The 22,500-nt window shown below is 43.0% G+C and overlaps 2 protein-coding genes and 1 long non-coding RNA gene across 5 annotated transcripts in view; 2 read left to right on the forward strand and 1 right to left on the reverse strand.

Annotated features, from left to right (window-relative positions):
• Positions 1–14,425, reverse strand: part of glt1d1 (glycosyltransferase 1 domain containing 1) — a 79,023-nt gene extending 64,598 nt beyond the window's left edge. Inside the window, exons 1-4 of the mRNA XM_063194767.1 lie at positions 14,280–14,425; positions 13,823–13,974; positions 5,067–5,172; positions 1,416–1,467 (exon numbers count right to left, since the gene is read on the reverse strand). Of these exons, the coding sequence (XP_063050837.1) occupies positions 1,416–1,467; positions 5,067–5,172; positions 13,823–13,974; positions 14,280–14,347 (378 nt within the window). The 5' untranslated portion in view covers positions 14,348–14,425. The remainder of the gene's footprint in view (positions 1–1,415; positions 1,468–5,066; positions 5,173–13,822; positions 13,975–14,279) is intronic.
• LOC134445725 (uncharacterized) lies at positions 7,983–9,559 on the forward strand. The gene is made up of 3 exons (XR_010034346.1): positions 7,983–8,142; positions 8,261–8,309; positions 9,115–9,559. It is a non-coding gene; the product is annotated as an uncharacterized LOC134445725 (long non-coding RNA).
• Positions 14,426–15,310: 885 nt separating the features above from the next.
• slc15a4 (solute carrier family 15 member 4) overlaps positions 15,311–22,500 on the forward strand; it is a 113,845-nt gene continuing 106,655 nt past the window's right edge. Inside the window, exons 1-2 of one of the 3 annotated variants that reach the window (XM_063194769.1) lie at positions 15,311–15,405; positions 15,851–16,465. In XM_063194769.1, coding sequence (XP_063050839.1) covers positions 15,896–16,465 — 570 coding nt within the window. In that variant the 5' untranslated portion in view covers positions 15,311–15,405; positions 15,851–15,895. Of the gene's footprint in view, positions 15,555–15,850; positions 16,466–22,500 lie in introns of all 3 variants that reach the window. The other 2 variants (XM_063194768.1, XM_063194770.1) reach the window with 2 other exon arrangements.

The following is a 22,500-nucleotide window of genomic DNA, read 5'->3' on the forward strand; positions in this document are numbered from 1 at the left end:
TTTTGTACATTTCTCGAATCTCTCTCACAATTTGCAAAACATAATATTCATTCTTAAAATAGCTTTAATAAATGGCAAAACACTGTGGATAACCTGCAAAACCGAGTCTCTTGCTCAAAACCCTTATTTGTCTTTCAAAATCAAGTTTTTTGTGTCAATGAACGTATCAGCGCCAGCAGAATGGTTAGTCATTGTGTCATAGTGTATGGACAAGCTAGTCAAATCAATGTCTCATGTTGTCAATTGAATAGTACACTCTTTCTGAAGTGAAAGCTTGTTTAGATTGGATGGTAAATGTTGTAAATTCGGCTTTATATTACATTGATCAGATAAGATTGAGATAGTTTCATGCATTCAGTGACAAAGCTTTTTGAATTATATTACAAAAGCAATTGATAATGTACGAAATCACTGAGAATTGTACACAGCCATGGCATGGTGGACGAGAGCATTTGCTATATGCCGAAAACAATGAGAAACTGATTTGACCATGTGCACAGGTAACACCAGAAAGTCACAATTGAACAAAGACTTTTGAGAATCATTATTCTGTTGTGAGAAATGTACAAATCCAATTGAGAAAAACTGTAAACACAATAAGACAGGCTTGTAAATGTGAATAAAAAGTTAGTGATCTGCATCACAATTAGCAGTGTCAAATTAGCACCCATCAACTGTCAATTCGGTTGACAGGTGGTCCCTGAACATTTTTTGGGGGGACAAAGTGGTCCTCTGTCTGAAAAAAGTTTGAGAAACGCCAGCCTAGAGAGAGAGAGAGAGAGAGAGAGAGAGAGAGAGAGAGAGAGAGAGAGAGAGAGAGAGAGAGAAAAGAGTGAAGCAAAGCAGCAGCACACCCAGCATGCCCAAGGCCACCACCATCATCACACAGCTAGTTAATTCAACACAGCCACGTTACTGCGGGAGATGTGCTCTGCTGATTCGACGGTAATGAACGGGCTGGGGGTTAGTATGCGGGTTCAGGGAGGACCTTCCTTCTTTGCGCTTCAAAATAATTTATCTGTTTTACACGTGCCGCTGGCTGGCGGGTGGGAAAAGGGGTGGATGTCGTATTATCATGTGAGAAGTGTGATGAAAGAAAGGACTACAGTACATTCTAAAGAAAAAAAAAATCTTCTGTTCATTTTTCTTTTCGCAGAAGCCGAAGGCTGAGTTGGGGGTCCAGCCCACTCCATTCTGCAAACGCTTTGTTCATGCCATACCCCTTAATGTCCTAAGGGACAGACACAGATACGCCTAGCGAGTGAGTTGAGTGGCTTTACACTACAATTGTGCCGTAAAAGAGGGGGAAAAATAACTATGTCAGGATTGTACACGAACTACTTCATTCATCTTACATCTGTGATGCCTTTGAACATTTGCATGTTACATGCTAACTGAAGGGAGCAAATCCTCACCAAGAGACTCTCCGCATCCGCCTTCATCTGCTGCGTGAAGGCCACCCCGAACCTGCAGAGTTAAAAGGCAGCACTTTACAAAGAGATCCGAACTCATTTCCATCCCAACAAAAATGTCGAGAGAGAGAGAGAGAGAGAGAGAGAGAGAGAGAGAGAGAGAGAGAGAGAGAGAGAAAGAGAAAGAGAAAGAGGGAGAGAGAGCCTCAAGTTTCAAGTTCAAGTTCTCTCCCACTGGTTTAATTTACACCACATTGTTCTTGGAGTAGGTCTCTGTTAAGTCACATTCAAGACAGGGGAAAATCAAATAAAACAGCATAAAAAAGACAATATGAAGATTGTGAACAGACAGAAAGTTCTTTCCGGTGCAAGGCCAAACACAAATCAAGGGGAGAAGGAGCAGATTTCACTGATGTTGAGAGTAAATAGATAGAAAGCCATATGTGACTTCCCCTTTTAACAAGTTTTGAAGGCAACAGCCTAATCTCTTTTCTTTGCAAGGGAGTGCTCTGGTGCCTTCTGTTGCATTTACAGTAGCTCCCTCTACTGTAAAGACAGACAAACATACATCTCACTTAATAGTGTAACAACTCAGCGACTGGAGCTTTTCATTATTAAGTAGAAATGCACTCGCAGAGTGCAGACCTCCACCGAGGAAGCTGCTTGATAGAACATTCTGTTGCTTTCTATGTTACACCCTAATTATTTTAAAGTCTTTCTCCCTGTCTGCCTTCTCCAGTTAGAAACTGGAAAGTCAAAATTCGCCCGATCCCGCAATGGTGAAGAATGTTTACAAATATTCCTAGGTCCGGATCGTGATCCGGATCCGCACCGAAATTGTACCACTTGCTCCTTTTGCCATTTTCAACAACTCCACAAAGTTTCATCAAAACCTGTTCATAACTTTTTTGAGTTCTCCTGCTGACAGACAAAATGACAGACAAACAGACAAACAGACAAACCAACGCAACCAAAAATATAACCTTGGCGGAGGTAATAATGTACATCAATAAATGGCCTATTAATGAACAGGGCCTCTGAGGACACATGGTGTCACATTAAAGACAGCCGGTCTCCTTCAGATGATGCTCTGAACACACAGTTTAACTGTTTATCTGTAACTAGAGTTATTGCATTTCTCATTTATTAATCTACATATGTAAATAAATGTAACCCCTTTTTACCGGAGCAGACCTCTCTTCTCTAAGAGCACGTGGGTGGCTATAACAGCAGAATAACTCTAATTTTTTGAAACCAGTGATTGTTAACGCAGACAGGAACACAATTGTTCTGACTATGCCTGAGCTCTCAGATACACCAGGCAACCACATACTCTGCACCATTTTTACCCCATAATGGATGTACTACTGTACAGAGGTGAAGAAAGTAAAAGTAAGACAAGAAATCCAGTTTCCTTCCAACACAGAGGTCATTTACTGGAGTAACCAGTAGACCTGCATTCTTATGGTCGGCTGAATGTGATGGTTGGATCAAATTTGTGGCTGGTTCTTGTTAGGTTTTCAGTGTTTTTCAGTAACAAGACAGTCTAGCTACTAGCATTCGGTACAATGGACTAACTGGTGGAGGAGCTATGCACTGTAAAATCACATGCTAATGTTGTACTTACACCATGAATTTACTTGCACTTACTTACTATTATTATTATTATTATATATTATTACTTTACGTTTTATTATACTTATTTACATTGACACCTCTGGTACTGTACCTTTCTTTAATGAAAAATGTCTCACAACGTAAGGGAATAATAGGTGGGTTATTAAATAACAGGCTGATACTGAACCTTACCTGTGACGTGGTACTGTAGCTGGCATGTTCAATGGCAGTGACTTTTGTTTGAGTATTGTAAGAACAGGAAGATCATTTGGAATTATAATTTGTTAAGATATTGTTGTGCTAAATATCTTCAGGTCGCTTAACTTGTGGAGTGTGAGAAACGGTTATGCAACTGAATCTTTTATCTATTCGTAGGCACGTGCACAGACACACACTGACACAGACAGGAGTGTGCATGCACTCACACACACACACACACACACACACACACACACACACACACACACACACACACACACACACACACACACACACACACACACACACACACACACACACACACACACACACACACACACACACACACACACACACACACACACTGGGAGATACAAAAAGAAAAGAAGCCTTCACACGCACCTCAAAAGGAAAAAAGAGACCGAATTGATGAGGATTGAAATAAGGGGGAAAAAAATCAAGAAGAAGAAAAAGACAGAAGAAAGAAAGGAGACATCGGGGGGCATGTGTCTGTCTTTTTACCTCTGCTGTTTTTTTTCCCTTTCAAATAATATAAAGAAGTCGGGGAAAAAAAATCCTCTCAGTGCTTGTAAGTGCGCAGGGCCAAGGACTCTCTGCTCTTTGTGGAGTAGCTGGTGGTGAGGTGTGTGTGTGTGTGTGTGTGCGTGTGGTGTGTGTGTGTGCGTGTGCGTGCGTGCGTGCGTGCATGCGTGCGTGCATGCGTGCATGCGTGCGTGCGTGCATGTGTGTGTGTGTGGTAGTGCGTGTGTGTGTGTGTGTGCGTGCATGTGCGTGTGCGTATGCGTGTGTGTGTGCGTGGATGTGTGTGTGGGAGTGGTAGTGGGTGTGGAGCAGGATGATCAAGAGTGTCTCGTCTCGTCTCTAGCGAGGGCTCCCCCAGCGGGGGGGCAGGGAGGCTCACAGGCTGCTCCCGTTTGATGTGCCAGGGCCCCCAAACTGAGTCGGTGGTGCTACCCATGGGCAATTGCCTCTGTTTTAAAAAGAGTAACCCAGATACACCGCTCACACGCCGCCACCTCGCTCTCTCCTTTTTTTCTTTCCCAGTGTGGTGGTGGGAATTAATCCACCTTCCAAGCCCGCTACCTCCATAAATACATGTACCAGGCCTCTGAGATGTGAGAGCCTACTTAACTTAGTTATCAATGGTACGCCTACTGAGGTCAGAGTGCTCTCCTTCTTTGTGCTTCAGGTTCTCTCTCTCTCTCTCTCTCTGATGTAAACGCTCACGCACACACAAGCGCACACACACACACACACACACACACACACACACACACACACACACACACACACACACACACACACACACACACACACACACACACACACACATATTTATACAGAGAGGAACACAATGCACTACGTGTATTCTTTCTCTCTCTCTGCATGCATGTGTGAGTGTGTGCCCGTGTGCGTGCGTGTGTGTCTGTGTGCATACATGCGTACGTGTGTGTGTGCATGTACACATGCATGAATGTGCGCAGTGTATGTGTGGTAGTACGTACAACACATGAAAAGGCATTTTGAATCTTCTCCATTCAGCTAGTGTAGTGTCGTGTGGTGTGGTGTGAGGGGCAAGACCGTAGCCAGGGTTTTGAATGTAGGGAGGTCCACGATGTGCGCGCGCATCCTTTTCCAATGGCACCACACACTCACTCATACACGAAAGCGATGTCAATACAAATGTAAATTGAAACGTCTATGCAAAAGCGGAGATTTAAAAAATATATATATTTTCCCTGAAAAGTTAGGGAGGTCCGGACCTCCCTGACCTCAACGCTGGCTACGGCCATGGTGTGAGGGGGTGGCTCAGCTCACCTGGCTCTCTTCAGCACCCGCTCCATCACTGCTCGCTTCTTCTCGTCTTTCACATCTTCATTGACATCCGTCCCCCCAAAGACAACGCCAAAGGGGACGTGGAGATCTGTTGGCGAGGACAGACTAAAAAGTCAATTGAAGGAGGCGGGAAGTGTATGAAAAAAAAAAGAAAATCTGTCTGTAGCCTTGTACTCTCTATCAGTCTGAAGTTGTACATTTTGAATGTTACTGAAAAGAAAAAATGAGACTCTCAGCAAAGTGCATGCAAGAGTAAAAACACACTTGTACAGTAGTTTAAGCTCCAATAAAAGAAGATGTACTCCATCAGGGCATACTTATTACATTACAGCATTAGCTGACACTTTTATACAAAGAGACTTACAGATATTTTAAAGGGGTATGCCACTATTTTGGGGCTTAATACAGTTAAAATCGTTGGCTGGGGTTTATAAAGGTGGTAAAGTGTCTTATTTTTCATGTTAAGCGTTGTCTTGCTTTAAGACAAGTTAAAAGAGGGAGTACAGGTATGTAGCTAAGCTAGTGAAAGTCAATGGATCACTGTAGCATGTAGCTGTAGCATTTTAACTGTATTAAGCCCTAAAATAGTGGCATACCCCTTTAAGTCATTGCAGAGTATTGATTAGTCCCTGGAGCAATGTGGGGTAAGACACCTTGTTCAAGGGTACCTGAGCCATGGAGTGAGGTATAGTGGGCAGTCATGGGTGAGCGGTTAGGGTGTCAGACTTGCATCCCAGAGGTTGCCGGTTCGACTCCCGACCCGCCAGGTTGGTGGGGGGAGTAATCAACCAGTGCTCTCCCCCATCCTCCTCCATGACTGAGGTACCCTGAGCATGGTACCGTCCCACCGCACTGCTCCCCATGGGGCGCCACTGAGGGCTGCCCCCTTGCACGGGTGAGGCATAAATGCAATTTTGTTGTGTGCAGTGTTCACAGTGGAGTGCTGTGTCACAATGACAATGGGAGTTGGAGTTTCCCAATGGGCTTTCACTTTTTTCACGTATAGGGAGGGATTTGAACCTGCAGCCCTCTGATCTAAAGCCCATCTCCTTAACCACTAGGCCAGTGTTTCTCAACCTTTTTTTTTTGGCGAGGCACCCTTTCAATTACTGAACATTTTCAAGGCACCCTTAAGTAACTAGCTAGTAACTAACTAGCTAGCTAGTAACATGGCATCGCATCGGATACCACAAAAGCTTAGAAAAGCAACACATTTGGAGACGTCACACAACCTACGTTCGAAGATGCAGCTTACTGGGGCAACCAAAATATACTTTATTGTGCATAAATGGCATATGAAACTTTATTCATTTAGACAAATATGTGTTAAACTACATAATTTATTCATCTGCCACGTTTCTGCGGCACCCCTGAGGGGGACCTGCGGCACCTCGGTTAAGAAACACTGCACTAGGCCACGGCTACAGGCTTGCTTAGCACCTTCCTGGTACACCAGGGCATACAGTATATAGCTTATACTCCAATCAAAACTCAGACACACCCAGTCTCACTCAATCCCACTGTTAGATAGCTTTAGATAGCTTATACTTTGATCAAACTTAAGTCCCACTGTTAGATATCTTACACTCAGATCGTAAGTTACATAGCTTGAGCTCCTATCAAAGAAGATGTACCAGGGCATAATACAATGTTTGACTGCTCTTAAAGGACCACTTCATCCAATTTCAATATGCTGTTGTATTGCTCACGCTACCCTTGACTTGTCAGTACTACCCGGTGATGCTGCATTTTTTGGCTCAGCCCTTTCCGAGATATGTTTATACTTTAAAGGATTTCTTAACATCAGCCTACTCCAAATATTTTCCCAAAAGGTATCTCTGTTTGTTAGTTGTCTGCTGGTGTTGCATAACCTTTTGGATGTTTTTGGGAATAAATCAATATGTTCTTTTTAAAAGGATCCCCGGCTATGAAGAATATGGGCTGATAGACCACACTTATTATTTTTGACGAAAATATTTTGTTTTAAAAAAATCATAAAATACTGCCATGCCCTTAAAAACTACATTTTTCGGTGACCAACGGATGTTTTCGCCGCGCAGTGCATTCTGGGGGCGATGACGTAGCGTAGTTGCAGGAGTCTGAAAACTTCGATAGCACACTGTTCTCTTGATTAGCAACTGACGCCGGTTTGGTAGTAAAATGCCACATTGTGCTACTTTCGGATGTAATTTCCAATCGAAAGGCAATAAGGGGAGTGGTGTCACTATATTTATATTTCCAAAGGACAAGAGGGGGAGAAAAGGTGGGAGGATGCCATGGACGGAGTACAGCTAGCTAGCTATAGCTTCCTAAAAGTGGCGCTGAGCCCAGCATTTTCTCCTCAATGGATTTAGTCGACTTCCACTGATGGAAGACCTCACCGGGAGCGATTGGCTATTAGCCTAAGCTAAAACCAGAGGCTTGCCCGACGATCACCCCCCATACGGAGTCTAAAAAGTAATAGCTACAGGGAAGCGAGTGAAATGTGCGTTAAAAACGTGACAGATAAGATGCTGTGTGCTCTCCTGAGAAGACAACTATGCTACGGTAACATCAGGCAAATCAGACTCGTCGCCACTCATCACAGAGGAAGACCACCTTACTCCACACCACAGTAAGTGTTGTTAACACTACTTCTATGTGTTGTCAATCCCAAAAATGTATTTGCGGCTACTTGGACGGTTTTACTTAGTTCAAATGCCGCGGTGCAGTGGCCAGCTGATGTGAGAAAAAATTTAACCTATCTCGAAATATCACTAGCATATGTGGCAACGTGCACCGAGTTGGCTACTGAGACTAATGTAGTGGTACGACATGGTTTGAGTCTGAGATCTGTTGTCTATTCACAGTCAGTGTCTACTTTTGGTATTGACTAGTGATTAAAAAAATAGTTTTAGAGATGTATATAGTAGCCTACCTTCTGGGTAGGCTACTGGAAATCTTGGTTTTATATCTGAATCTAACACAGTACATCCATTTGTGCAGGTTTGAAGGAGGGCTTGCACCAACTTCAAAAAACCCAAATTGATGCCTGTCCCGTTATTGTCGGCCATTTCAGGTGAAACATAACCTACATTCTTTATTTTAAAACTGTTTACCTGGCACCGATGGTGTGTGCGTTTGTGTGTGTCTTTCTCACTCCCTCCTCCATCTTTCTGTCGTTTGTTTCTTTTCAGTGATGATGAATCTGAACGTCAGTCTTGAACAGAAACTAGAGCTCTGATGGTGAGTATCAGTTCTCATGTGCTATTGTGCGACCACAATGTGTGTTATTTACTATATTTATGGAAGACAAGTATTGCCAATTTCAATATGCAGTTTTTTCTCATGCTACCCTTAACTTGTAAATACATTAACAACATGTAGGCCTACTTTTGTGTGGCCCTTTCTGAGATGATATTCTATTGGGCTTTTTCAAATATCTAAACCAACACAAAATGCCATGTCCTTATTAGAATGCCCAGGATCTTAGAAAAAGGCTGAATGAACACATACTGCATCATTAGGTACTGACAAGTGCAGGGTATCATGATCAGTACAGTTGCATGTTGAAATTGTGCCTTGATTTCATACTTTTGCCATCTTTGAATTCAGTAAGTGCACTGAGTAAAGAGACAAAGGTCTTGGGCAAAGGTCAGTAGGTTCCTAGTTTAAGGTTACGTTGGTTGTGTATGTTGACTCAAAGCCTTCTTTAGCTGATTTGTTAGATCTTACTTGACTTACATACCGGTATGTCTTTTTGTTGACTGGAAGTTGATTACATCAATTAGAACCAAAATGAAGAATATTTGGACAGCTGTGTGTCTACCAAAGTACCTCAAACCTAAATCGTATCCAATCTATACTGTGATGCACAATATTTTTCAACCGGTTCCATTTTTCTCAATTAAGATTTCATGTTATGTGAGACAGTTGCTTATATTTCACATGTGCAACTTTGCACGCCATCATCTACAATAACACTTATTGTTGACCATATAAAGTAATAGCACTATGTGCATACATCTGGAAATGTGCTCTCTTTCTACAGGATCGGGGTTCCAAGCAGCTGCTGATAGACCATGATGGCTGCACCTCATGACCACCTACATCCTGAAGACAATAAATATGCTTATTGGGCTGTAGTGACAAACATGTACATTTATTTAGAGGGACACTGTGTGAGATTTTTAGTAGTTTATTTCCAGAATTCATGCTGCCCATTCACTAATGTTACCTTTTTCATGAATACTTACCACCAGCATCAAATTAAGTATTCATTATGACTGGAAAAATTGCACTTTTCAAACATGAAAAGGGGGATCTTCTCCATTGTCCGCCATTTTGAATTTCCAAAAATGACTGTACTTGGACCATACTCGAAAATATTTGTTAAATACTTAAATATTCATGTTAAAATCAAATTTGGCAATAGGCAGCCCAATTTCAGGAAGCAGCATAGTTGCAGTACCTTTTTTTGACCATTTCCTGCACAGTGTCCCTTTAATGTTACTTTTCAAGTCAAGTCAAGTCAAGTAGGTTTTATTGTCAATTTCTTTACATGCACTGGTCATACAAAGAATTTGAAATTACATTTCTTGCTTTCCCATTAGACATAGACTAATCTAGGTAAGGACATAGACAGTATAGACATAGACAGTACTTATACATGGACTTAAGACAGTATGGACATAGACAGTGCTCATACAGACATTTAAAGTGCAAGACTGGACAACAGAAGACTTGTAGAGGACATACATTAAGAGGTATCTGTTGTGCTTTTGTGCTTTTCCTAAAAAAAGTCCTTTATAGCGTTCTGACATGGTAATAGTAGCATTTTGAAGAAAATAAATATTAAAAAAGGTCTGTCAAGTACACCAGCAGCAGTGTGTGTGTGTGTGTGTGTGTGTGTGTGTGTATGTGTGTGTATGTGTTTAGTGCAGGTAGAAGGTGCGGTGTGCGTCTTGTGTGTGTGTTCGTGTGTCTGTGTGTGTGTGTGTGTGTGTGTGTGGGTGTGTGTGTGTGTGTGTGTGTGTGTCAGTGTGTGTATGTTTGGGTTTAGTGCAGAAAGTGCAGTGTGCTTGTGTGTGTGTGTGTGTGTGTGTGTGTGTGTGTGTGTGTGTGTGTGCATGTTTTGAGTTAGTGCAGGTTGAAAGTTCAGTCACGAGTATAGTAGTGCAGGTGGAATGTTCAGTCGCAGATATGGTGGTGGGGGGATGGGGGGGGGTTGTCAGTGGCCTTGCTGGCTAGAGGCTGACAGTGGAGGGAGAGTGGGTTGAGTGTTCAGCATCTTGATCGCTTGGTGCATTGTGCTGCTCGTCAGCCTGGTGGTACGGGAACGGAGGCGCCTGTACCTCTTTCCAGAGGGCAGGAGGCTGAGCAGTTTGTGTGCAGGGTGGCTTGTGTCTTTGATGATCATCAGTGCTTTTTAACTTTGTTGTTGTGAGAATCTTTCTATTCTTGATATAAAAATACAGTGCTGACTCTGTTTTCAGTTTTTTTTTATTTGTATTACTAAACAAAGTAAGAATTTGCACTTGACATACTGAAACATGTAAAAAAAATATTAAAAAAAACCTGTAAAACTCTGTGCCTAAACCAATTGAATGTGCAAGCTTTACATCTATTTACAAGTAATGACTTTGTTTAAAAAAGTGAGCTGGTGGGTCCGGACCGCAGCACTTCCTCTCCTGGTCGGCATGTCTGAGCAGTTCCCACAGGTACCCCAGGTGTTCCTGCTGGAGATGGGACACCATGCCTGTTCCGCTACTCTAGCAGGCCATCAAAGACCAGACCTGGTCCTCCAGTGTCATCTCCTGCAGAGAGTTACAGGAAATTTAGGTTGATACATACTGCCTAGGCCAGGGGTGGGGAACCTTTTTCTTTCGAAGGGTCCGACCCCTGAATTTAGCTTAATTGTATTTCAAATGTATTTTCTAAGATTCCATTACAAAATATGTCATTTCATATCAAGCTGCACAACATTAAAATTACATCGGGGGCCCGATAAAACAACCTGAAGTGCAAACGGCCCTTAAGACATGGGTTGCGTTCCAATATGTGACCTTGTGTCCTCCACTTGTGCTTGTGGCCTCGTACCAGGAAGTGATACGTCATGATGACATCACTGACAACAGCATTATATTTCAATATCTTTCAAAATCACATTTCAAATGTCATTTTATCATTTGCAATTGGGATGGTGAATGAAAAACAGTGCCCCAAAAATTGTTTTGGCAAGGCTGACGGCTGGAAAGTTTGTTTTCTCCACTGAGGAGGGGCCAGGAGGCGAAGCGAGGTCACAAGCACAAGTGGAGGACGCAAGGTTGCATATTGGAAAGCAGTGGCACATAGGTTCCCCATCTAAGCTAGGCCATTGATATTGGGAAAAGAAAATGTGAAGGAAAACACATTGAATCAGTTGATAAATGAAGGTAATTTAAACTGTAGCACAGGCACTTAATGATACAGAAACTAGGTAGGCTGATATAAAGTAGCATAGATGCTTGTGATCTTGCTTAGTTATGCTATGTTTATCCGTCTCACTCTGAAAAATGTGTCACTAGCCAAACAAGGGGACATTTTCATACACCTTCCCCTTCATCAAAACTGGGAGAGCAGGGGGGAGAAAGGTCTTTTTCAGAATTATTTTAGTGCAATGTCACAAGTGTATCGGAGTTCCATGGATGTGACATTTTTGTAAAGTGAACTGCATTGTAGGCTTAACTGTATGCTAGTTGGAGTGAGGGGAATGTACCTTTGTTTTGGGTCTGGGTGCTGCTGCTCCATAATCTACTCCAGGATATGGGCCCAGTTTGTCTGCTACTTTCTTGACAGATGTCACTGGACCAAGGCGCTGTGAGCAAGGTCAGGGTATTTTCTGGTCACCTGCATAATAAACAGTGTTGGGCAGTTAATGCATTACTGATTGCATGTTGCTGTCTTTTCAAAAGAATCACTTACACTACAACAATACTATATTTAAAATGCAAGGCATTACTTTTGCATTACTTAAGTTACTTTCGCAAAAATAGGCTAACTGTAGGCCTAATGGATCTGGCGATTTATTATGGTGTAAATCCATTTCATGAGACATGACTTTTTCAACTCTCATCCAGGAGGTGTTTTTGGCAGCATGCAGACCAGGTTCAGGGATAGATCTCTTTCTGACCCACCACACTGAATACCACTATATCCAGGTCATTGTAATGCATTGTAATTTAAGTTATTTAGCATTGTAAATAAGTAAATGTTACAGATTTTTGCCCTGTAATGCCTTACATTAACATACTGCAAAATAGTAATGCACTACAGTAATTAATTACTTTTGTAATGCGTAGCAACTGATAACTGAACACTGATAACAAACATTAACAATTCATACTCAGTGCAAGCTTGCCATCTCGGTAAAATTGCTAACTCTTGGTTAGCCAAGAAAGACTTGATTCTGTCACATAAGGAAAGATGGCAAGCTTACAGTAATTACACCTGTTCCCATTTAATTAGATCATGTGATTGTTTACTGTAGCTTCGTACCCATACAATAACAAGACTATTCAAATAGTCTGACGTTAGCAAGCAGGCTAGCTCATACGTTTTGTAAAGTTAAAGGCATTGGCAACCCTCCAAACATTCCCTACATACCTGAGTAAGTGTCTCCAAATCATGGTGGAGATTTGGTTCACAGTCGTCTGCCTTATTAGATAGCCACCACAGGTTTATCTTCGTTGTAATGCTAGCTAGAAGATGGCATCCTCCACTCGTGTTTGGCTTTCGGATACCTGATGAATGTGACATGGACGTCGACTCGCTGAAGCAAAGAAACCGTCTCTGGCTGAAGGGTGATGATGTTGGCTGCTGACAGTGCACCAACCCACCAATAGATGGCAGTATATCCCCATTTCATATTTTACACACAAAAGCTGTAATGTTTCTCAAATTAAAACGGCTGAGCAGATGCCATGCAGCAAGCAAGTGCATGTCGCTGAGCCGTTACCAGAACAAAGGTTCGAAGCCGGCTGGTACAACTTCACGACGTCACTGTCCAGCATCGCGAAAAATGGCGACCTGCGTGTTTAATTATTTTTTAATAATTTTAGAAAACGAAGACATCAACAAGGTTTTCAATAGAATTGTATTATAACTGACACTAATGTGTATCTTTTAAGAAATGAAAGTCTAAATAGCCGGGGATCCTTTTAAATGTGTAAACAAACACCTGCCCCCATTACAATGAGCAGGATCTCGTTAAAAATATATATTTCTCAGGTACTGACAAGTCCAGGGTAGTGCGAGCATTACAACTGCAGGTTGAAATTGGCTGAAGTTATCCTTTAAATATGAGATGTCAATTCAAGTGTTTAGCCTACAGAATGTGGAATGGACAGGGGAGTAGCACCAAATTCTGAGCAACCAAGTAGGCTGCCATCATTTCCAATGGACACCCAATATAATAATGATGTTATGATATGAATGGCATTATTATGCAAGACAAATGGTATTAAGGATATTGTATGAGGAAAAAAAGACTTCCTGACTGGAGATGCTGTCTCACGTTCCCCTCTTATTTTAAATGATGGGCACACAGCAGAATTCATAGCATGGGTAATTATTGGTTGACTGTTTGTGTTAAAAGTGTAATACACGTGACAGGGGGACTTTATTCTACAGTTTAGAACTCTGGACAAATATAACACCATATAAACTATCAATAATCATCTTTTCGTTGTGAGTCATGAGTGTTGTTAGCAAACATTCACCAAGAAGATGCCTTCCTCCCTTGTACAGGTGAATGGCAAGGGCAGCATCAATCCCAGGCTCCCGTGCCAGGAGGGCGGTGACATCAGACTTTTCTTTGAAGTCTGCGGAGTTGCGGAGAATGCATTCGTGACCTGCAGCCTCGACGTGACACCTAAAAAGACATGGGCTGTCGTGTCAGTGTAACGCAGGGATCCAAGTGTAAGCTAGGTGCGTGTTCATGTATTAAGCTATTAGCAGCCATAAAGCCGGCTTATGGATTTGCCAATACGAATTTCACGCCTGGTGCTATTGGATTATAAAAAAGCTTAACATGCTGTCGAATCATGCAATGGTATTTGATGTAACCTCATATAACCTAAGGACAGTCCAAATGAACACCAGACAGTTCTATCATAAGTTACAGTAACGCTCACTTCCTGTTGCGGCTGTCAACAGTAGTTTGTCAACGTAGCCTACCTTATTCTTTCGGCAGTGGTACAGTTCCCAGTCTTTGGACAAAGGCTAGTTAAAAACAGAACTCTCATGACACCAAATGGAATGTGTTAATGTCCTAAACATGACCCACTATCCGCGATGGAAACACGCCACGCCACGTTGTTCTCCTCCCCCCCGGGCGTTTTGACAGACGCGCATGTTTGTTTTTTGCCCAAGTCCGCCAGTGATTAACTTCCCCAGGAAACTCAAACCACCTCTAATCATGAGTTCACACTGGACTGTAGTTTTAGCGGGATATGTCTGTATGTTGACGTGAAATAATCATTCTCTGGATGACGAATTATCTTCAATGCTGGCAATTGAGTATAATTTGAGAGAAAGCATTTTCCCTGTTGACCGAATGGGCACGCGCGCGGCGGCGGCCAATAGCCAACATGACACAGCCTGCCCTGGACACGCACAGCGCTGGTGCGCTGCAGCACAGGAGCGCACGTTATGTTCACAAAGCTACTTAGCTACGGTATGCTATGCCGTGTTGTGAACACTTCTGGCGTCTAAACTCACTGGAGCAACGCAATTACCTTCAATTATTTAGTGACATTTTAGAGTCAAGCCATGTCAATTACAGGACTCGACGCTCACTTCAAATGTGAGTGTCAGACGTGGCACTTCCCCTGTGCGTCTTAGGGTTGTTGTCATTAGACTGCCAATATAGTGAGTGGGTATATGACTGACAGTTGCCCTGAATGAATTATCCTGGCCAAAATAAACGATGGTTATTTTGCCGAGTAGAAAAAAAACAACTACTGCACAGTCAAAGCGCACTGCAATACAGGAAGCGCAGATGAAAACAACATTGACGGGCTTTTTGTTCAGCCAATCGTTTTTTAGCAGAGCCTTTTGGGGACCAATGAAAAACTGGCACTAGTTCACACGACAGCGCATGCTTGTCAGCCTCTCAGGAGGACCAGCTGATCTGTAGTAAACATGGACAGTCATGAATTGCAGGCTCATTCATTTCAGTGCCAGAAGTAATGTAGAGATCAAATTCAAAGGCGGTGCATGTCCTGTTTATATTCGTCCAAACGAGTTTGAAGTCACGCGGTGATTCAGTGACTGGCTGTACAGCTTGTCCAGTTTATATACGGTAGGCTAACAGTCGAAGTTTTTTCCTGCTGTAAATTACATTTGCGATATGTCATTGTTAACACGTTATAGTACTACCAAGTGACATTCTTCGGCGATAGAGAAACTGGTGAAATGGGAGTTTGAATCGTCCTGGTAGTCGTTATCCAGGTAAAGTAACTTCGATTGTTTTGTTAGTTTGCTAGCCAACCATCTCGATTGAAGACGTGCGACATGTCATCCTTGTGTAATGAAACTTTAGGCCAGCTTGTTGTCACGCATTTCAACATGGCAGCATAGCAGTTTAACTAATAGGCCTGTAGTACGCCGTTCTAAACGGTTTTGTTTGACACAGTGGGTAGCCTACCGTTAGTTGGTTGTTGCAGCCAACAACATGTCTCCTCTATTTGTTTCCAAAATGACATAGGCTATCTGTCTAACTTACAGGGTCTGGTTTTGTCTTGCAGGTTTTCTTCTGACTTGGGAGGTAACAAGTGAAGCATCATCTCGTCATGTCGTCGAGGGATATCAACGAGACCACTCCACTGTTGGGTAGCTCTGTAACCCCTCGACAGGAGTCGGTGTTCAAGGGGAGACGTCTGGCTTGCGCAGCCATTCTGGTGGCTGAGTCCTTGGAGAGGATGGCCTTCTATGGCCTAACATCCAACTTGGTGCTCTTTCTCAACAGCGAGCCGTTCTATTGGGAAGGGACACAGGCGAGCCAGGCTCCACTCATCTTCATGGGCGTCACATACCTGGTGTCGCCATTTGGTGGCTGGTTGGCGGATGCCTTCTTGGGGAAGTTTTGCACCATAGCTTGCAGTCTCATCCTCTACCTGCTCGGGATGCTGTTCTTTCCCTTTGTGGCGAGCGAAAGCACCAGAACGTACTTGTGTGGGGATCAGCTCGCCTTCCCCGTCCAACCCGCAGAGTGTTTGAGCCCCAATATTACCCCTCCGGCCAACGTCACCTGTCCCACGCGGACGCCATACTGCGGGGCTGTCATCTACAGCAGTCTGGTGCTGGTGGCCCTGGGGGTGGGCACGGTCAAGTCCAACATCACTCCTTTTGGAGCTGACCAGGTAATAATTCTGCCGTACGTACATGACCATCACACACACAGCTCATGTACTGCCATGTAATTCATTAGAAGACATTTTATAATGTGTCCATTGGCAAATTATTGCAAAGGTGTAACAAACTATGGGTGCAAATTGGTGACAAAACAGAAGAGGGGAATATGTTTCAGATTTGAAGCAATATCAGCAGAGTTGCAATCAACTACGATTGAAATCACGTCGAAAAAGTGGAGATATCAAAAGCAAAAATGGGGGTGGGACCCCCCTATTCCCCCCATCCCCCTTACAAATCGCACCCTATGGTGTGTTGAGTGCAGGTCTGTTTGGTGGTTGTGCTGTTTTGTTTAGGCACGGGTGTGGAGTTTAAAAGTGCAGGTAACGTAATCTGGGGAACTAGGTCAGGGCCAGCTCAGGACGTCAACACTGAACTCTGAAGCAGCTGTAAGTCAAACCAATGACATAACTCAATTTCAGCTGAAGTCATGCTGCTTGTAGTAGCCCTGGGGCCATGGGAGAATGAATCACTGACTTTAAGAAAACACACAGTTACAAGAAGGGAAGACTTAGAATTACATTCTGGAGCTGTTTTCACTGTGCCGTTTGTTTAGCAGAGAAAAAAATATTTCAACAGGTGGCATACTTTGGAAAATTACATACTGTACAAAACAATATTTTGTGCTTGGACCCCCAACAGGGGGATGGGGTGGGGTGGGGAGGCGAGGCTTTAGGTGGCATTAGGATATGGTTATGTGAAGTGGGAGTAAGTTTAGTTGAGTGTCCACTGCTGAATCATATAATGGTGTGTGGAGAAAGTAACTGCTGACGGCAATGCCTAGCAGGCTTGTTTATAGCCAGAGACATGAACACATCCCCTTGCCAAGAGGACCAGCTCGTATTACCAGACAGTCACATGGCATGTGAGTGGGTTTGTGAATTACCCCCCCCCCCCCCCTCTCTCTCTCTCGCTCTCTCGCAAGCAGGATATTACATTATTCCATTCTACGTACACACACACACACACACACACACACACACGCACACACACACTAGTAGCATACACACACACACACACACACACACACACACACACACACACACACACACACACACACACACACTTTAGTAGCACACACTGTGTTTATAGCTCCTCAAGGGGCTGATCAGTCTTCTGATCAATTCCTTGTGTGTTGTGTTGTCAGTGTAGAAATTCCCCTGTTCTCTATTTCCAGTGCCGACACAGGAGAGGAAGTAGTGTGAAGTGGCTCTGGTCTGGTGAACCACTGATAAGAAATGAAACAGGCCAGATGAACAGGTGGCAGACCTGCTTTGCAAGAGATTTGTTTTACGTATCTGATTTGTTTCCAGGCCTTAGGCTGTCTAATATTGCCAATAGCATGCTAGTCAAATCGATTTACTTTCTTTCTTTTTTTTACCACCACCAAAGACATTATGCTTTTACTTTCTTGGGTTGGTGGGTTGTATGTTTTTCAGTTAATTCCGTTCACTCAAATTTCACTCTTTTTACTCATCAATCTAGGCAATGGTCTTTGAGGAATTGGCAGATTTGTGAGTAAGAGCTGATTAGTGTTTTGGGAATGAGCTGCTGCGCTAGAGGATGCATACTTTCAAGAGTACCTTGATAATTCACTGCCAATATCAATATTTTACACATTTTTCATTTAACTCACTTTTGATGCTTTGTAAGGTGGACAATGGTGGCACGACATGCAGAATGTTTTTTTTCGACACTTGTTGTTGCGCATGGTGTTTCAACTGAAAGGGAACTATAGAAGGGAAACTGAAAGTTCACTTATTTTGAGTTCGAATACCTATGAGAGTCTATTAGCGCTTTCACATTGCATCAGAGCAGAGCAATCGAGATCAATAGTTCAGAAATGAAAACCCTGCACACAAACCAATAAATATGCTTATTGTAATGAGCACTCAAAGAATGGGATAATCAGCTTTACAGTGAAGTCACCTCAGTCAGACGAAAAAATGCAGGGGTTTACAGGGATTTTACATAATGACTGACCCTTCTTTACCTGAACCAAAACCGTGTTTAAAAAACCCCAAAACAAAGCAAAAAAACCTAGAAGACGTACCAAGGCTTGCAGCAGGATAAAACATAAGCTTAGAAGGAGTGGGTGAGACTTTTTGTGTGATAAAAAATATCAAATTTGTATCATTTATATGTATGCAGCACTCTCTCTATGGCCTTGAGTGAACTGCTGAGACGGCATTTACATCAGACATGCCCACCATCATACTTGGGCCCACTACCCTACTGTACTGTACTGCACTGTAATACTGCACTGTACTGCACTGTACTGTACTGTACACGTGTGTGACCCAGGCCTTACAGTATAAGCCGTTCTTGGCCAAGAAACCAGATTCCAATGCGCATTGGGAGCTTTATGGCGGCCGTCAAAAGTCTAACTTTGAAAGACAGCCATTTTAATCCCGACAGGTTCATTTAACTGTGCAATAGTTGTAGAAGGGGTGGTGCGCCGCCGCCGACGAATGAATTGCATTTTCAGCCTTAGCAATTTCTCGTTCCTGATGTCGGGGCAGCTGTCCGTGAAATGAGCTGCGGTGGCGGCGGCGGTGGCGGTGGCGGTGGCGGCGGTGGTGGTGGTGGGTGATGCTCTAAAACTTTAGCTTCTGGCGTTTGCTGATCAGGCAAGGTTATCCGGCAGCCACAGGATCCCAGAGAGCGCATGGTAGGCCTACTGCTGCTGCTGTAACAACTACAGACTCTCAGCACAACCAGGCACTCCCTCCCTCATCACATTCACATCCTCTCGTTAAAGTGATTCTGCAGTTTGTTATAACATGAATCAGCACTATTTCCAAAACACAAGACACGGGGACTGGGGAGTGGGGAATTATAATAACAATAGCAATAATGATGGGGTTTTTTTTTTCAGCTTCTAGAACATTTTTCTATACCCAAGCGGTCGCTCTTGACTGTGTAACCCGCCACCACAACAGAAAGGGAATTAGGGGGAAATCACAGAGGACGACCAAAAAAGCTGGAAAATGTATTAAAAAGGGAAGAACAGAACAGAGGAGAGGAGGAAATCCAAGTAGAGTGAGAAAATGTCAAGGGAGAAGATAAAGCGAAAAGCGTCACATTGAAATGGTGTAACCCTGTGTGTGAAACGAGGACAGCTTGTCATATTTTCACACAAAAACAGTTGAATGAGGGAATCCATAGTCAGATGATCAGAGGTGTCAAAACTAGTAAAACTGAATTTATGGTGTAAGAACAACACTAGCACATGATATTACATAGCTGTTACACCATTCGCTCCAGTGTACCCAACGAGATGGACTGTGTTGTTACTAGGGCTGTAACAATACACTCAACTCACGATTCGGTTTGTATCACGATTTATGACCTATGGTTTGATACACCCCATGATTTCACATTTGCCAACATTATAAACTTCATGAATAAAAACGATCATAGTTCATAGGTAGAATAGGCTACAAGAGGCTACTAATATTGTTTAAAATGTTCTATACAATAATGATGATGCTCGTAAGCACTATCTCTTCATATCATGTGGTTGTTTTCTGGACTGATGGGTTAAAAAAAAACGTTAAAAGGGTGTATCATGATACTGCCTCCTTGTATCACGATACAGTATCGTGACTATGTGTGTCACGATTTCTCGATTCAATACAATATTGCTACAGCCCTAGTTGTTACTGAAAAATGCTACAGGAACCCACCATAAACTTGATCCAACCAGTGCAGAGTCAGCTGATTAGACAAGTACACAGGTCCACTGGTTACTCAGATAATGTGCCGTTGTTGTAAGGAAACTATGTGTCTTTCTTTTTACTTTTACCTTTACTTTTGGGATCTCTGCAGATGAGCTACCTGATCTACATAACAATATCTCAGCTTGCCAGACAAACTCTGTGGGAAAGATGTAACACTAGCATAACATGTAAACAGTACAGACTTCGTACAGACTTCTAACACAATTGTCAGCAACTCCTCCTCCAAGTCTGGGCTGTTGTGAGATCATGGTGTGGACTGGAGCCTGGGGGTGAGCTCTGCAGGATGACCTCAGTTATGTTGTCTGGATCAAACACTACTTTGAATTCATGCTTGTGTATGTCTATGTGTCATGTAATACAGCCAATTACATCATTCATTCATTCGCTCATTGGTTCAGTCATTTTTTCCCCCATTCATCGTAGTTAAAACATGATTGATATTGTTCCTGAAACATGCTGTTCTGTGAACCCTTTGGAGATCTTCCTATCTTCCTGTTCATCTCTCTCTCTCTCTCTCTCTTGAGAGCCCCTTTTGAAAACCCTTTTGAAAAAAAAAAGACACAATTTTTCTTTTTCTTTGGCAGCACTCCTCGCTTCCTCCTTTGAGTGCTTGATTGCAAGTGGCAGCTGTGTGTGTGTGTGTGTGTGTGTGTGTGTGTGTGTGTGTGTGTGTGTGTGTGTGTGTGTGTGTGTGTGTGTGTGTGTGTGTGTGTGTGTCTGTGTGTCTGTCTGTGTGTCTGTCTGTCTGTCTGTCTGTCTGTCTGTCTGTCTGTCTGTCTGTCTGTGTGTGAGTGATGGAACAAGCGAGTGAGACAGAGAGAGACAACGCTCAAAGCATCGCTAACGGTGTGAAATCACACACTCATCGAGCCTCATTAAGTGTGTGCTTCTCATGAGATGATCAGATAAACGTGGCGTTTCATCATTCGCTCATTGATGTATTTGTGGAGGGCCCCGTTTTGGCTTCTCCTTTCTTGTTGTTTTATTTTCTCTATTTTGTAAATGATCTGTGACAGTGGCACACACACATTGTCAAAAAGGGACTTTAATTGGAGTGACGAGGACTTGTAATTTTAAATTCAGCTGATTTGAAGCTACCAAAATAATGTTGCTTAAGACTAATGAGTTAGATGCTCATCAGCAGACCAGCATGGGGCAAATGCAGACGGCTATCTTCAGATCACTTGGGAGGCATTGCACACAATGGATTGAATGAGAGCCCTTGCAAAGACAATAGGCCTAGTTTGTCTTTCGTTTTAGTTTTTTCTAATTTTGAATGACATGGCCATTTTTTTCCAATTTTTTTGTCATTTCACATGACCCTGATACATCTGAACACTCGTAACAGATTGAGAGTGAGAAGTGAAACTAGTCTTTGCTAGGCAAAACGTCTTCTTCTTTCCCCTCGTCTTTACTGGGTTAGAGTCTTTACTCTGAGAGCAGCCAACCCAGACTGACAAGATGGAGAAAGGAAAATCTTTCTCAAAGGCATCATTGTCTAAATCTAAGTCTCGGTATGGGGGAAACAAGTCTGGGGTGAATTTCTCGAAACCAAAGTTGCTTACTACATTAGCTACTTTGTTGCTTTCAATGCATTTTCCCATTGGCAACTACCGAAGTTGCTAATAGGCTAACAACTTCCCTTTTGAGAAATGCACCCCAGGGATGGAGGGATGACATTCATTACTGCAGATATTCGTCCTCCCTCTCACTCTCTCGTTCCCTCTTGCTCTCCTCTCCCCCACCCCCGCCTTCTCGTGTGGCTTAATTTGCTACGCACTTGGCCAGTGTATGGGCTTCATTCATGGCAGTGTTGTTGACCTTAAGCGAGTGAAGACCAAATATCTAAACTGATCATGACCTGCAAGTCTTGTAGACAGTCAAGGGCAAACCAAGAGGATTTAAACAAGGATTTGCAGGATTTAAACAAGGCCCTTGCTAAAGGGCTGTCTGCCTTTTTTATTCGAACCACTTTTTATTTAGTGACAGCATGACTCTCAGTAAGGGTCCCAGTCTGCCATGATACGGAAAGGGAATTGACATCATGTCATAAATGTTTTGAAAAGCACATGGCTGCTGTGACCTTTTCATACAGGAGATCACTAAACATCTGACTGACCATTATGACTTAAGTGCTGTGTCAGCAAGTAGGTCGATATGTGTAATCACAGTCTGATATAGACAGAGAGGAAGCTGACATGGTCATTATTAGAGCCAGACATTGTAGTTTTGTTCTTCAGCCT

The sequence above is a fragment of the Engraulis encrasicolus genome, chromosome 3 (genome assembly GCF_034702125.1).
Source record: "Engraulis encrasicolus isolate BLACKSEA-1 chromosome 3, IST_EnEncr_1.0, whole genome shotgun sequence".
Taxonomy (NCBI): Eukaryota; Metazoa; Chordata; class Actinopteri; order Clupeiformes; family Engraulidae; genus Engraulis; species Engraulis encrasicolus.